Raw genomic sequence first — 17,694 nt, forward strand, 5'->3', positions numbered from 1 at the left:
GGGCTTTATTTTTGCTTGATGAGGCTTCATCCCATTTCATCTCACCATCTTCTTGGCACCCCTTCTGAGTCCCAGGTTCAGTGGGAAACTGGAGGCAGGTTGGTTTTGTTTGCACATTTTTGCCATCTTCTCCTAGTCAAGCAGAAGTTAATGCACCTTCTGTAACTGTAGCGCATATACACTTCTCCGGACAGGTTGTACAGCTTGATCCAGACCCATCATGTTGCAGAGTCTTTGAGAGGAAAACACAGAGATTTACACTTCCTTAGAACATTCCAGTTTCACAGGGCTAGTCAGAAGAATGTCACTGAGAAAAATATGAAAAAATACCTGTAGCCATCATTATAAATCTGAACAATGTATATAAAACAATGAAGAAAGATTGCATATGATGTTAACCACGTCCATGCACATTCGAAACAAAAACTGGTACAAATATGAAGAGCTTTGGAAAAAAAATCATTAAAATATCTGATAAGTCTTTGTAATTTATTGCGAGAGGCATGAACTTTTGGGGAAAAAAAAGAGATTTCTACAAAATACTTATTCGCAGATGGCTTCAAATCATTGAAATAGTGAGTAAGTTCAAGAACTGCCTCCTATTAGATTTACTGTCACTTACAACCACAGTTAGTTGCTCTCTTGACAGTACATAGTAAATAAAAAATGGTCTAAAATTAAAATAATAGAAAAAGACTTTGCAGTGCATTCATGTTGAAGCACTCTGTGCTAATGTAGTCATTATAGAATGACACTAATCTATAACTTCTAAATCTGTTGCATCAGGCCAGGTAAGAAAACAAAACCTTCTAAATATAAGAGCAAAATTCGGTTTTAGAGCTCCATCCTGAGACACAGGGAGGTAAATTCAACAACATATCTCTGTCAGCAAAATTAAATTTTAATAACACTAGTGATTTCAGTCATAATTTTCCAAAGTGAGTTTTGGAATTTGATTGCAGTTTTCATGAAAGTAATGCTGTGGAGAGCTGCTGATGTCTGCCACCTCTAGCTATCTTTCAGGTGCTGTGGGTAAACACACCTCACAAGTTAGGATCAGTCTAATAATTAGTAGTAGAATGACCCTGTGGTAAACAGTAGCTGAGTCCTGCTGTGAAAACACCGAAAAAATGTTATCCACACTATAGATTACCACCCAAAGTATGGTAATAAAATTTTAATGTTCAAAAAAGGAGGAGGTCATGGGACACATATCTCCTTGTGAAACAGATTAAAGAGGGTCCATATTGTGTTTCAACATGATAAAAAAAGCACAGTCTAAGCTATCGCTGGGTAAAAGCTATCTGGTTTGCATAACTTTGTCGAGGCATACTATGTACATGCTATCTGTAACCTGCTAAAAAAAGGGAATGTTATCAATCATCTTCAAAGAAGTATGAAATTACTTTGTTGGATGTGGTGCGAGCTTACTAACACTAATGGTTTCACTACAAATGTCACGTCTATAAACAAGAGATGAAAGAATTTGAGCTGAGCCAATTTCTTTTGCTAGACTTAGAGCTTCAGTAAGAGGCACTGGCATCATTCACAGTGCCACAAAAGCTCATTGAAAAGTCAAAAACAATTTTTGGTGGTGGTATAGGGAAGCTGGATTTGCTTTTGTCTTTGGCACAAGACTGTCAGTTCACACTTTCATCTAAAACAAAGCTTGTTTTCATCCTCATATTCATTTATAACCTGTCTTATAACACAAACAATAGTGTGGAAATTACAGAGTAGATTCCACACTTAAGATGTGTATGTCAATATAAATTAAAGTTTTGGCCAAAGCACAGAGGAATTTTTTTATTAATAGGTCACATATCACTTTCTATGGTGTTGAGAACATTGTCTATTATGCTCAATGGAAGGACCAAGATTATTGGTGCTGATTGATTGCTATTTGGTTCCCTAACAAATGACAGCTATAGGAGTAACTGCATATAAATTTGTGTTTAAAGACCACTGGAAATTTTTAAAACATTTTTTCCACACATGAGTAAAACCAATTACCTCTATTGTTTTTCCATGCAAGAGAAAGAAGATCATTACTAATGTGCCTTACACGTAGTCAACACCAGATCAGATTTCATCATAAGTTGCCCCTGTTCTGCTATTTAGAAAGTTGGTTTTGCTCTGGTTAAATCATCAGATGATACTGGCTAAGAATTCTTCATGCAACTTTACAATAGTCGTGTATCTGGTTTTATGTGCAATGTTCTATTACAAAAAAAAAAAAAAAAGCCATTATAATTTTTATTTGTTGTTAATGGTATTTACAGAAAGTGATCCTCATTGTGAACCATACTGCTGAAACATAATATACTTGTTATTCAGTATGTGATTGTTAACAGTTCCTTTTCCTTTCAGAGTTCAGTGTTTCTTGCCAGGAGTGAATTGGTGAAGCAGAAAGTTCTGTAAGATGGCTGTTGTGAGAAAGTTCAACTTTTCTTGCATTTAGTGGAGCTTCCTCCCAGAGGGATTCAATGGGCAAACTCAGTAGGACTTGTAGATTATGCAGTCCCCAACCAAGTGGCTCAGAGTATGCAATACTGACAGCCATAATGAAATGCAAAATTTGAGGCATAAGGTGTGAGGGAGTGTTAAAGTTTAGCCAAAGTCTGAAAGTTAAAAAAATCAATTTTAATTCAAAGAATGAAACAAAACTAAAACAAAATAAAAAAAGATAGATTTCTTCTGCCTTAACTTCTATTTCCTGAAACAGGCGGAGGAGCAGTCTTTATTTTTTAATAAAGTAATTGCAAATAACAGAAGTGGGAAAACATCGAAGTTTATTCTGATGGTACAGATGAAATGAAAATAAACAATATTTCTCAATATGAAGTGAAGTTTTGGAATATGAAGCTGATGTATTTGAGATGTAAACCACCATCTAAACTATATATTTAAAAATACTGAATATGTAAAGTACAGTTAGCTACATCTATATGTATGAGTGCGTATATGCATGTATATACACACCTACAGTACTTGTTTTTAATTAAATTTTATTCATTTTTATATAGAAGTGCATATACATGTTTATGATAAAGACCTTTCTTATTGGAGCAATTTTTTCAAGCAAAAAGCAAAAGGCTACTTTTTCCATTTACAAGGTTTAACTTTAAAAGTTTTTAGGGTCCTGATGAAATCAAAATAACAGTATAAGGAGTTTTTTGCTATAAATTTGATTTGCTACATGACAAAATGGTCTTCATACTTGACTATCTCTGCTAATGCTATAAAAAGAAAAATCAGATAATAAGCTAAGTGTATAAATAGATTATATTGGGGGCCCTCTCTTTCTTTGACATTTTCTAATTTTTATATTAATGTACTATTAAATTATATAGTTGCCTGTATCACATTCTTTTCTTCATATTTTATGTTATGTGCACAGATTGCAGACCAATAATCACCAAATGAAATACAGACTGTGTCCTTCCCTCAGCTATGTGGGGAAGACTTCTTATAGCACCCACATGATTACAGTTGTGCACCTGGGCACTAGCACTTCACCAACAGCAATATATGAACTATAGCTGTAGATAACACTGTGGCATCGACTGTACGTGTCAGTAGGACTGACTTAGACACTGTAACTAAAAAGGACAGTGAATTTCTTTCACACCTTGTTGCCTCCATTCTCTGTGTCCTTACCAGAGCGTTGGCTTCTCACAACTCATTGTTCAAGCTGTATACAAATGACACCGTAAATGAATGCCTACAGTGATGAAGTTAGCTTGAATATCCTCTTCATAAAATTACTTTTTCCAAATTATCTTTTCTACAATGGATTGCAAAAGTAAGAAAATAGGTTAATTATATTTTTGAAATGTTTTCTTTTTCAGCTGACTGTGGAGGGCCAGTTGAACTATGGGAGCCAAACAATACATTCAGCTCGGAACACTTTCCAAACAATTACCCTAATCAAGCTTCTTGTAAGTTATTCTTCTCCAAGTCTTCAGGAAAAGTTTAGCCAAACAAAAGTAGAGAAACTAAATCTGTTTTCCAAAGTCAGATGCTGTCAAGCAAAAAAAAAAAAAAAACCCTGAGATAAATACAGTGGGATCTTTTAACTGAAATCTATATGGCACTTAGCAGAAGCTAAAGAATCATGTGGCAGTTGATTAAAAAGTGATGAAGACAAGCATAATCCCTTGGAATGGGTTCAGACAGGCCAATTCCAACATGACCATTATGTCAATTATCTTTATGTCAATGCAACAACAGACAAGGTGCTGAAAGTTCCCATTTTACCATTACACCTCAGTGTATTTGCCAGGTTACTATCATCATCTCTTCTGTTAAATAGTTAACCTTCTTTAGGGGCACAGAACGTGTGCATGCATTTTGCAAGGGATCTTCTCTTTACTGAATGTTTCTTAACATACAAGTGAAGAGACATAGTTATTCTACTCACGTTACTTGATTTGGATTAAGTTATGGCTGGCACAAGGGAAAACGTTTCAAGGTGGTCCTCTATGTGCTGTTGATAGATGAAGCAAGGAAGAGAACTTTGTCATTACTTCTTAATGAAATTTTAATTATTTATTACTTTACCTTTAACTGGAGAGTTGTGTGCATGCTAATCACAGGAGTTGTAATTTTGTGTTTCTGTCCCACTTGAGATATGGCTCTCATTTCCAGGTATTAATTTCACAAGTTCTCAAATGAGATTTTACTAGAGAGAAAATACTTCTCATGCTATGAACAAATTAAAAACCAGCTGTGGGTGTGGTTTTTTTTTCACTTTAGTTACAAGATTTCTATGGTATCCACACTTACATAGATTAAGTATGATAAAGCACAAGCTAAACAGAAGCATATACTTCTGTAAAAAGACATCTAACTTGAAAGACAGGCTTCTGTGATTGATTATAAAAATTATCTCACTATCAAATAAGATTTAAGTGATGAAACTATTTGCACATTTTTGCAGTTACAAAAGAATCAGCTTTGCTGCCTTAGGGAAACTCACAGTTGTCGTGAATAGTAAAAAATGCATACGTTTATGTCTTAGGACCCTAAACCCAGTTTTCTAAAAGTGTTTTAGAGAATGAGAGTCAATTGAATTTTGGAGCTTGACAGTATAAGCAACTTTTAAAGATAAGATTCAGACTTCTAAGTCTCTTGAGTATTTCTTAAAAGTTTAGCAGACATTTTTTTCCCCAAAATCTTTCAACATGAAAATGACACAGTAAATGTAAAACTGAAAAGGTGATTTTTGTGTGTGTTATTATTTTCTAGGTGTGTGGTATTTAAATGCTGAAAAGGGAAAAAACATTCAACTTCATTTTCAGGTGTTTGATCTGGAAAATATTCATGATGTAGTTGAAGTCAGAGATGGCAGAGGACCAAATTCCTTACTTTTGGGCAAGTAACAGCATTTGGTAATAATATGAATGTAATCAGACAGCTGGAGCAAACTGATGGATATAACATAAAGGAAATTAATTCTCTCTAATTTTATTCTACCCTTCTTCAAATTTTTGGGTCTCAGGAATTAGGAGGAAAACTTGAAAAAGCATACTGTATGTGACGTCACATTTCCCAAATGTTTGCACACACTCGGTTTCCTATGCAATCCAAATGAAATTAATTTCTCAGTAAATAAGACTGTTTATGTATGTGGACAAAAAGAAGCATAATCTCTGAGTTGAATGTTACTTTTCTATACTGATGTGTCAAATTTGGGGGTGAGCTTTGATCATCACAGTCTGATAACAGTTAGGTTTGGGTGAAGAACTGCATTCATGTGGTAGCTGTATTTGCTTTTGAACCCAAAACATTTTGAAATACATAAGAACAACGTATTCATGTTCTCCTGGAGAATAGCTGTCTATACAGGACAAGACCCATTGCCAGATGTCTTCTCTACAACAAACCAGATGACAGTAATCCTTCTTACGGACAAGTCTGTAATGAAGAAGGGATTTCTTGCAAACTTTACTACTGGCTACCATTTAGGTAAGCATATGAACTCTTGTATTTAAAAGGTTATACCACTGGTCAAATACATCTGAGAAAAAGTGAAGAGTGGAAGGTGACTCTCAGACCTTGATCAATAGAAATATGAAGTTAAAGAAGAAAAGCCTAATGGTTACCCATCTGTACTTTATGTTTTCTAGCAGCAAAAGTGACAGGTTTTTTGCTTGAGTGTAGCTAGACCAATGTCTGTATCATCTGCAACTCTGTGTGATATTACATAAAAAATTGACTCTATTTTGACCACAAACTGCTTAAATGTTAAGAGGGCAAATATGAACAATTCCCTTTACAAGCACCAGAAAAAAACATCACTTTGTGACTCATTAGGGGTGTCATTAATGTGTGTTTAAATGCATTTGTAAAATATTATCGATCACATCCACTAGAAGAGAAAATGGTTATGGTAACTTTGATTAATATTTGCAATATGGTCCTTCTTGCATCTTTAAAACTTTGGCCCTTAGCGTGTGAAGGATCTGGGAAGAGCTAGTCTTTTAAATATTTGGACAGCAGTGTTTCTGGTCCCAGCCAGTCCCCTTCTGAAAGACTCCTGGTTTTGTTGGGGACTTCAATTAGTCTTATCACTCATATAAGTAATTCAGCAATCGGCTCTCCAAAAACATGAGAAATGGAGCCAAATGGTAAAGTACATGGAACAGCAATATGCTTACCCATACAAATACTTACACTAACTCTGGGCCAAATCTTGATGGAATTAATTAGAGACTTTGTGTTACTTTTGTGGAAGTCTGACAACAGGAAAAACAGCAAGAAAAAGCAGTATGCATTCAGAGATGTGTGAAGTACCATTCATTTTTCATGAACAGAAAGTCAACACTCTACGCTCTTTTTCTTATTTTAAATATCATAAAAGGCAAGTGTCTCCCAGCATGTTCAGCTAGCTGCAGCTTTTTTATAGATTAAAAGTAATAATAATAATATTAATTTTCTTAATATTTAAAAAAAAATTAACCGTTGATTTACCTTTGTAAAATCAACTCCATTTAGTCCCCTTGTGCAAGACTGAGAGGTAGGTTTATATGGACATTTGACCATTTTACCGCTTCTTGTTCTACCTTCTTTGTCACATTTCTTCAGTCCAGCTACACTATGCTTTTTACTTTAGCTGGTTCAGCATCTTTGCTGAGCCATCTTTGCCCATATTTTGCTGTAAAATAAAAATTAAGCTTAAAAAGGCAAGTGTCTCCCAGCATGTGTTCAGCTAGCTGCAGCTTTTTTAGAGATTAAAAGTAATAAAAAAAATAAATTTTCTTAATATTTAAAAAAAAAAATTAACCGTTGATTTACCTTTGTAAAATCAACTCCATTTAGTCCCCTTGTGCAAGACTGAGAGGTAGGTTTATATGGACATTTGACCATTTTACCGCTTCTTGTTCTACCTTCTTTGTCACATTTCTTCAGTCCAGCTACACTATGCTTTTTACTTTAGCTGGTTCAGCATCTTTGCTGAGCCATCTTTGCCTATATTTTGCTGTAAAATAAAAATTAAGCTTAGCAAGGCAGAGTTCTTAAAAGTGGCCATTGCCAGTTCTGGTTAAATATATTAAAGAGGTTCCATTTGCAAAAGAATTATGCTTATTCATGATGATTGCAGCCAAAGGACAGAGACTAATATAATTAGCATGCAGGCCCAAGGATAAAAGGATTGTCAGTAAATAAATCAATTTTACAAGCAAGGCAGGTATTTCTATTTTATTTTATTTTTTCCATGAAATATTGAGTTTTTTAAAAGGAAACATACTTTGAAAGGAAATACTTTTTGGCAGCATATAATACAATAGAAAAATTAAGTTCCATGGACAATCTAGTATCAGTTATGGACACTGAATGTGTGAAAATCTGGTTCAAGCCTTTTTTATTAAAAAAAAAGACCGTATTCTTTTGCTTCCATATTGTACACCAGGCCCTACTGACTGAAGAATGAATCATTTTACATGCATATGTGCCTTTCTCTGGACATGCTCCAACACCTCAATATCTTTCTTGTAGTGAGGAAGTAGCCCCAAACTGAACACAGTACTCGAGGTGCAGCCTCACCAGTGCTGAGTACAGGGGGACAATCCTAGTCCTGCTTGCCACACTATTCCTGATACAGGCCTGGATGCTACTGGCTTTCTTGACTGCCTTGGCACATCTCTGGCTTGTTCTCAGCCAGCTTTCAACCAACACCCGCTGGTCCTTTTCCACTGGGCAGCTTTCCAACGACTCTTCCCCAAGCCCGTAGTGCTGCATGGGGTTGTTGTGACCCAAGTGCAGGACCTGGCACTCGGCCTTGTTGAATCTCATACCACTGGCCTCGATCCATTGATCCAACCTGTCCAGATCCCTCTGCAGAGCCTTCCTACCCTCAACCAGATCAACATTCCCGTGCAACTTGATGTCATCTGCAAACTTACTGAGGGTGCACTCAATCCCCTCATCCAGGTCATTGATAAAGATATGAAAAATAACTGGCCCCAATACTGAGCCCTGGGGAACACCACTTGTGAACAGCCATCAACTGGATTTGACTCCTTTCACCACAACTCTTTGGGCCCAGCCTTCCAGCCAGTTTTTAACCCAGTGAAGAGTACACCCATCCAAGCCATGAGCAGCCAGTTTCTCCAGGAGAATGCTGTGGGAAACAGTGTCAAAGGCTTTACTAAAGTCTAGGTAGACAACATCCACAGCCTTTCCCTCATCCACTAAGCTGATCAACTTATTATAGAAGGAGACCACATTAGTCAAGCAGGACCTGCCTTTCATGAACCCATGCTGACTGGGCTTGATCAACTGGTTGTCCTGCACATGCCATGTGACAGCAGTCAAGATGGTCTGCTCCATAACCTTCCCCAAAACTGACATCACACTGACAAGCCTCACATTTGCTATCTTCCAGTCAACTGGGACCTCCTTGGTTAGCCAGGACTACTTACAAATTATTGAAAGTGGCTTGGTAAGCACATCCACCAGCTCCCACAGTGCCCTTGGGTGGATCCCATCTGGCCCTGTAGACTTGCATGTGTCTAAGCGGAGTAACAGGTTGCTAATCGTTTCACTTTGGCTTATGGGGACTGCATTCTGCTCCCTGTCTCTGTTTTCCAGCTCAGGGGGCCGGGTACGCTGAGAACAACTGGTCTTACTATTAAAGACTGAGGTAAAGAAGGCATTAAATACCTCAGCCTTTTCCTTTGTCACTATATTTCCCCCCACATCCAATAGAGGATAGAGATTCTCCTTAGGCCTCCTTTTATTGTTAACGTATTTATAGAAACAGTTTTTATTGTCTCTTATGGCAGTGGCCAGAGTAAGTTCTAGTAGGGCTTTGGACCTTCTAATTTTCTCCCTGCATAACCTCACAACATCCTTGTAGTTCTCCTAAGTTGCCTGCCCCTTCTTCCAAAGCTCATAAATTCTCTTTTTTCTCCTGAGTTCCATCCAAAGCTCTCTGTTCAGCCAGGCCAGTCTTCTTCCCCGCTGTCTTGTCTTTTGGCAGATGGGGACAGCCTGCTCCTGCACTTTTAAGATTTCCTCTTGAAGAACGTCCAGCTTTCCTGGACTCCTTTACCCTTCAGGACTGCCTCCCATAGGATTATGTCAACCAGGCCCCTAAACAGGCCAAAGTCTGCCCTATGGTATTCTCAGGTAGCAGTTCTACTAACTCCCCTCCTTACTTCTCTGAGAACTGAAAACTCTATCATTTCTTGGTAGTAATGGCCAAGACAGCCTCCTGCCATCACATCACCCACAAGGCCTTCTTTGTTCACAAACAACCAGTCTAGCAGGGTGCCTTCCCTAGTTGGCTCACTCACCAGCTTTGTCAGGAAGTTATCTTCAACACACTCCAGGAACCTCCTAGGCTGCTTTCTTTCTGCTGTATTGTTTCCAGCAGATATCTGCTAAGTTGAAGTTCCCCACAGGAACAAGAGCTAGTGACTGTGAGACTTCTCCCAGCTGCTTATAGAATATTTTGTGTAATTATCTTCTATTGATCTGAAAATAATCATTATTTTAGAAAAGAGATGGATAAGAAAGGAAAGAAAAGGAAATCAAAGGTTCTGTATACTATCCACTTAATTTTTCTTTCAGGTCAACTGTATGATCTCCAGTGAACATCAATCTCCCTCGTAATTACAGACTAATTTTCCTTTCCTGTTTTCCTTCAGGAGCTTGTGCAAGTGACGAGCATCAGTGTGGTAGCGGGGAGTGTATACCATTGCATAACCTTTGTGACAACCTACCTCAGTGTGAAGATGGCTCTGATGAAGCAAAGTGTGGTAAGGTTTCCTTTATACAAAGAGAAGTAATGCACACATATTTGGTAGGAATTACCTAGGAAAACAGCCACAAAACCTCAGAGTAAATTACTGCAGCTGCATGCATACCATGCCAATTTACACAGCAGTACCTTGTTGAGTTTGACAGGACCAAAAAACCAAAGTCACTTTTCTGAGATAGTGTATGTAAGCTGGTGAAGATCTCTGGAACAGGTAGGAAGTTCCTCTCTGCTTAAAACTCCGGCTGTTTATAATGGATTCAATATTAAATGAAAACTCATTGCATGGTTTTCTTCTGTATCCGTTTCATATTCCCAAATTCTACCAATTTTTGCCATAATTAATTTGAGTTTCACAACAGTATGAATTCTGCAGTGTAGGGCAGAGAATAAGAGGCTTCTTGATGGAAACTTCCAAATATTCTTGTGGGTGTGAAGCCAAACTGCAGCATGTGGCACCCTCCAGCCTGCCTGGACACCATCTTGTGGAGACATTGCCATAGGGAGAAAGGATGACACAGCTGCAAAAGCAGCATCCGTTGCTCATAGTGGATGTGCATGTTTCTACAACAAGGAGACCAATAGCTGCTACTGCTTAGTCCTCTGGTAAAATGGTTCTTTCCAAAATGTAGGTGAACAGTTTATCGCTTCATTTTACATAACATGGAAATAGCATTCTCTAAACAATAATTTTAATGTGAAAGTGATGTTGAAATCATGTTGGGCCTAGCACAGAAATTAAACTGCTGTTTCTGACAAAAAGTGCTTTGCTAACAATCTATTATGGAGCACTAATGAAAGAGTTAAAACTGGGCTTTTAAGCTCAGTACAACATAGTCTTCCTTTGTTTTAAGCAGGACTGATAAGGATCCTTGGATGGGTGTTGACAGTTCCCATTGATTTCAGCATCTCTTACATGCATAAATATATATATTCATATATATACACAAATATATTTATATGTATATATATGTCAAAGTCATGGATTCGCTCTTCACATTAGTACAATTAGCTACTTTGTTGCAAACATATTCTTCCTTTAAAATACATAGAATATAATTCACTTCAGCTTCTTCTTAAGCAAAGACGACCTGAATGGGTTTTTCAAGCCATTGCTAGAGAAGATGAGAACAAGGTAACCATCACCTATATTAACATGATATACATTTTCCCAAAGATTTATTTTGCCATAGATTGTCTATTACTTCATAACAACTTACCTCACATTAAAGGACTGGGAGAATTGTTTCCAAAAACCCATTTAATCTAAACATTGGCTGAATCAATCTAAGCCTTAAAATAAAATGAAAATCCAATTAGACATCCTCACATTGAGTCTTTTCAGTGTCCAAAAGTCTTGCTCATTTTCCTGAAACCAATTTCAATTTCTTATCAGAAGTGACAATTTGAACTAGACAAACTGTAATTTTCAAACGCTCCAACTTCTGAAGCTTCCCAGGGACTGCAAAGAAAAGGCATTGGATATATTTTCCTTTGCAGAATTCTAAAATATATGACATTTGAATTAAGCAGTTATTGAGTGTTCAGTGACTCTTATTCCTTACCCACAATGTATTTGGAGAAGAACAAGAATCTGATGAGGAGAAAGGAAAAGGAATTATAGTTCAAGTAGAAGAGAGGAGACATGTCAAAAGTATTTTGGAGAAATCTCACAGTACATGAAATTCTGAGACTTTTCATGATTGAGGTTTACCATTAAATAATTACTATAGTGGGTACATTTCATTTTTCTGTGGAAATATTTTGGTGGAAAAAGTTTTTCTGAACAACTGAGATTAAAAAAAAATATATTTTGGCAAGCAGCAAATTTCAAATGCATTGTTTGCTTTTCCCTACCTCATGCTGTTAATAACTGCCGTCTGCCTGAAATGCAGCTCTAGCTCCTAAGACATATATCGGATGGTCCAACTTCCTTAGTCACTATGCCAACAGCATAAAATTTTTTCACCAAATACTTAATGAGTTTCTGAATTTTTGTTCTGAATATTTTGCTTTGGGAAAAGTTTTGATAGAAAGATTGGTTTTCAGGGAGCTTTTATCATTTGTATGTGTGTGTATTTTAACTAAAACTGTAATGAAAACAGTGAAAATTCTCATAGCAATTGGAACCGGAAAATGCGATATTTCTGTCAGTTCTGGTTTTAACCTTACTCCCAATCAGTGTTACTGAGCATTGTGTAGCTAAAGGTTCACACAGTATGTGGAAATTACATAATGCTGGCTAAGAAAAAACATTGGTAGAGTTGATGAAAAATGTATGGTTTATTGTCTATGCTTGAGACATTTGCAAAATATAGGGTATGAAACTCACCTGTGGCAGAAATATAGAAAGAGATAACAATAACATTTCCTTCCTGTGGAAACACAACATCCTGAAGATGCTGGGTTTATTACTGCTTTAACATATTTTAATTTTTTTGTTCTTTGTTGGCAATAATAAATCTGTTTATATTACATTTCTGTTTGCTTGGGGTGGGAGCAAGGGTGGTTTACCACCTATCTGAAATGTTTCTGTCCATTTTGGTCTACAGTGAGATTGCTTAATGGTTCTCTAACCACCGAAGGGCTGGTACAGGCCAGGATTGGGAAGACGTGGCACCTGGCGTGTGCAAATGACTGGAATGAACAGATTTCGGCCAGTATTTGCCAGCTGCTGGGGTTTGGGTGAGTGAAAAATATTTTGCCCTTGTAACTTGGTTGGACGTTTGTTGAGTCTGCATATTGGTATTTTCCTCATCATTTTACTGGTGTCTTTTCCATCCAAGAAAAGGGAAAATATACTTTTCTGTGGCAGGTGAAGTTCTTGGTCTGCCAACAAATTTGTAAGTAAGTTTTGCAAACCCTGTTTTGATGGCATTCATTACAGGATTTATGACTCTGAATATCGCAGATTAGGCATGAAGATACATATTGGAGAACATTGGGAGACTGACGTGGAGGTATTAGTCTTTTATCGCTTTATGTAACCATTCACGTCTTTGCTTTTATGAGGATGGCTCAAGAGTAAAGCTGGAGCAAACAGCCGCCTTGGCTACTCTGCTATCACACTAATGTTCATTTGAAGTAAATTCAGGATAATCACTTGGGTATTCTGCTACTGGGCTCCCAATACATTTCATACTTCTCATTAGACCTGAGCTGTTGGGAGAGGAAACTGTATTTCTCTTGAGGTATACAGATTTGGCTTCAGTCACTGTTCAGCAGAATTTCCAGGGGAGAGGTGGGGAGGGTTGAGTGCAGAAGTGTTGTATTTTTCAATCTATAGTAAAATTTATGGCCTAAATTATGGCCTGACTTACACTGTACACAACTTCACTGCTATCCACTGAATAACAAATAGCTTTCCTACGGTGTTGAGGTTTTTAGGGAATGTCACTCATCCAAGTAATAATCAAATTAAATTCTAAGCTTGCAATTCATTATGTTGGTATCTGACCAAAGTAGGATGCATGCAAATGCCCTTCCCGTAAATTAATTGTAGAAATCACAGTTAGGAGGACTTAGAAAAATATCCAAGTGTTATTTGAAAATATTTTTAGTCATTGGATGAATGTGTGCTGGTTTGGTTTTTTTTTACTTTTTTTCCCTTTGGGTAGCTACTGCATTTATGTAAATATCAGACACCTGCAAGTACAACTCCTGATTGTAATTTATGTATGTATGTAGCTATCTCATTTACACATACATATAAGAACATACAGACTATGACTAACCATTCTTCTAGTCAAATACCTTGTCCTTTACAGTGGCCAGTATCCTTCTTCGTCTGATTCTTTCTCCTTCTCCCCTGCCTCCTGTCCCTCTATAACTACTGGACACTAGTCATTTTGTGGTCTCAGAATCACAGAATGGTCAGGGTTGGAAGGGACCTCTGGAGATCATCTAGTCCAACCCCCCTCCCAGAGCAGGGTCACCTACAGCAGGTTGCACAGGACAGCATCCAGGCGGGGTTTGAATGTCTCCAGAGTGGGAGACTCCACTCTGTTGGTTTAATTTACATTTTTATATTTGATAGGCTTCAGTGAACCTTGTTTTCCATGCCACTCTCTATTACCTTTTAAAAATTACTTATGCATTTGTCTCCATAGCATTCAGTGGCAATATGTTTCAGTTTGTCTCTATAAACTAGTCAGATATACTTGTTAAAAAAAAAATCTTATTAGGTTTCCTAGTTACTTCTTTTTAATTCTATTTCTCAGTTTATTACATATTCCCATTGCCAAGAAAAAGTATTTTTAAAACCTAAATTCTATTGCATGCTCGTATCCTGGGTGCTGCTGCTGTTACTGATCCTACAGAAGAGAATAAAATAAAATTTTCATATATATTACTCCTGTAAGCAGCATGTTATTTCTGCCTTCCACGAATCACCCTGTAGCAGCATATTTGTTAATAAGTGGTGCCATATTTGTTGCTAAATGGATGTTTGTAATAATAGGTCTTGAGTAGGCTATAGCTCATGCTCCTCTACTGAATAATTACCTAGAATCATGCTTTGTTAGAGAAAGAGGCTAAGGTTCATCTCGGACAATTTACTTTTGCTGTTAATTGCTTATACATTTGCTACTGTCTTTTACGGTTTAATTTATGAAAAGAACTGAAATGACAGGTAGCATGTCCTGATCATTTATGTAGCTGGGCTAGAAAGTGCAATGTTCCATAAAGATTCTCATAAATTACACTTGTGAATCCTTTTGCCTCCATTTTTCAAGTATGTGGCTGTCGCACTTGTGATATGTGCCAAACAGGAAGCAAAACTGCCTATGTGTTCATTTACAAAATACAGCTTAGACAAATCATTTACAAATATTCTTAATGAGTCTGGAGTGCAAGCTGCAGAAATTGATGCTCTTGTGCTCTTGAGAAACCTGAACAAGATCCTTTGCTCAGCTTGCACGTGTAACTGTGCATCTGACAACACTGTCAAAATCTGAGAATTGTTAGTATCGCTTTTCCCTGAATCAACAAAATCATACATTGAGCTTTTCACCATTATTTCACCATTTAAGGTTGGACCAGATGATCCTTGAGGTCCCTTCCAACCTGGTATTCTGTGATTTTATGATTCTACTGGTCTGGTATGAAACATGCTTATTTCTCTGGGACCAGAGCCAGCTGGGTCTTTATTGACTTGTACCCCGGAACAGGGGCAGATCTTGCGATTCTGCCATACCCAAAAGTCCAGCAAGGACTGAGAGTTTAGGTCTTGCTCTCAACTCTGCAGTCTATTTTCTTCATGAACTCACAAAATTCTTGAGAAGGAAATGAGTTCATTGGAATACAATGTCTTGTGTGAGACAGGTCAGTTAGGTTTTCATCCTCCTCTCTTACGAATGGTCAGTAGTAGCTACATGCCTAGCTCCTTGAGATACCTCAGAAAATTCTGTCTTTGACTGTCAGACCCAGGTTCTCCAGTGTGCTGAGAATATAACATATGGCCTGAAAGGGGTGGCAATAATCTCCCAAAATTGATGCACAAAAAAATTTTATTCTGATGGATAAATTAAGATAATAAACAAACAGCATAGATCTTACTCTGCTGTAGAGACAATGAGAGCCATGAGCTGGATGCAAGAAAGAACCTGGTTCTCAGTGTGTTCAGCCTGTGTTTGCACCATTGAGGACTAGAATTAGGACAGTCCTGATAATGTGACATCAACTTAATTTCATGTCAGTTGCCACCAAGTAATAATGTGCACTTTGACCTGAAAGACACAGAAGTTTCAATGATTTTTTTGGATTTGTAGGTCCACAGCTTCACTTAGGATCAGACACTGCTAGTAAACTTGTCTTAAACCCATTGCTTAAGAAGCTTCATTTCAAATCCAGAGAGTATAGAGAGGTTACTTTTATTTATCATTTGCAAATTTTCATATAAAAAAATTGTGTGCACACAAGCATTTGGAGAACAGCAGCTTTTCATATGAATCCACATGTAAATAAAGATTTTTTTATGCCAAAGGAAGTTTGCTATTTGTAATTTGCTACTATTCTTCATTGTTTGTTTTTCTAACTTTCAGAAAATCAGTGGATTAAATAGAAACACTGCCCTGTGACTCAAACACAAATTAAACAAACTGCAAACATCCCACAGCCTGAGAACTAAATGAATTGCAAAATATGCAAACATGCTTTCTTCAAATAAGAAATGTGTTGGGTTTTTTGGTTTCTGGGTGGGGTTTTTTTGTGTGGTTTTTTTAGGTTTTATTTTAACAGGGAAAGGAATTGTAGCTATCAGACAATTGCACGTCTGTCCCTATTCTGAATATTTTTTTCAGCATGGTACCACCATCTAAATCTTTCCCAAACATTTGCTACTGTTGAATGTTACTGAGCACAGCTGAGACAGAGTTATAGACTGAAATCATAGTGATCCATAGAGTATACAGGTACACGAGGACCAACAATATCTGAGGAATTCACTGCACGGATATCTCTGTAGATCTCTGTGTAAGAAACTTCTGAGACCATTCTCTAATTTTTCTGTAAGTTTTGCCTAGTGAGCATGTTGAATCAAATGAGGGTTACTTAACACCTAGGTTAGCCTCGAAAAGGCCAATTTTGTGACAAGTTTTTTTTGTGTGATTTCTAAAAGTTGATTTCCAAAAGTTGATTTCCATTTCAATTAAAAGAAATTAAAGACCTGTGACACAGTGTTTCTGGACCAGCAGAACAAACTATATTCTTGTTACTAAATTGAACATCTCCAGGAAATTTATGTGATTTCTTATACTTGTAGAAATGCTTAACCCTCATCATTTACCAATAAGTTAATTAAAAGATTAGTGGATTGATTTTTGCAATCACTCACAAAGCTTAGAAATTTCCAGTTGCGTGTGCTTCAGCACACAAAGAAACAAAATGAAATTACCAAAGGTGTTCTCAAAAAAGGGCTTTAAATTTTATTTCAAAAAGCTGGGGAAGCTTAATAAAGCCCCTGTGGTTACAGAGAAGCTCAGACAAGTTCCAAGCTGTAATCCAGAAATTTCAGCATTTATTAAAAAAAAAAAAAAAAGAAGAAGAAGCAGAGGAGTGGGAAATAGTTTGCTCAGTCTTCGCTGAAAAAGACCAAGAAAGATGCTGAGGTGAGATGAGAGATCTTCACAAGTATTATGAGGTTGGTGGAAGCTTTGACTTGGAAGCTTTATAGTGTCTGTCCTATTACAGGGTCTGTTACAGTAATTTAGTAGAACACACATGCACTCAGTTGCAGTTTCCTGGTATAATGTGCCATGGAAAATGTAATCCAGTAATATTCATAAACATATATAGTCTAAGCTTTTGCTGGTAGCATGTTCATTTTTTACATTGGTAAAAGCTTCTGCTCACTAACTCTCTCAAGAAACAACTTAGTGCCTTTAACACAAATTTGCACTTATCGTAAGTCAGTGATTAGACTGATCTCA

At 37.1% G+C, this 17,694-nt stretch overlaps 1 protein-coding gene across 1 annotated transcript in view; it reads left to right on the forward strand.

Moving 5' to 3' along the window:
- TMPRSS15 (transmembrane protease, serine 15) overlaps nucleotides 1–17,694 on the forward strand; it is a 58,774-nt gene that overhangs the window by 30,087 nt on the left and 10,993 nt on the right. The window contains exons 14-18 of the mRNA XM_009883863.1: nucleotides 3,852–3,941; nucleotides 5,251–5,376; nucleotides 5,839–5,988; nucleotides 10,161–10,268; nucleotides 12,820–12,952. Coding sequence (XP_009882165.1) covers nucleotides 3,852–3,941; nucleotides 5,251–5,376; nucleotides 5,839–5,988; nucleotides 10,161–10,268; nucleotides 12,820–12,952 — 607 coding nt within the window. The remainder of the gene's footprint in view (nucleotides 1–3,851; nucleotides 3,942–5,250; nucleotides 5,377–5,838; nucleotides 5,989–10,160; nucleotides 10,269–12,819; nucleotides 12,953–17,694) is intronic.

Source organism: Charadrius vociferus, unplaced genomic scaffold (assembly GCF_000708025.1).
Source record: "Charadrius vociferus isolate BGI_N301 unplaced genomic scaffold, ASM70802v2 scaffold414, whole genome shotgun sequence".
NCBI classification, from domain to species: Eukaryota; Metazoa; Chordata; class Aves; order Charadriiformes; family Charadriidae; genus Charadrius; species Charadrius vociferus.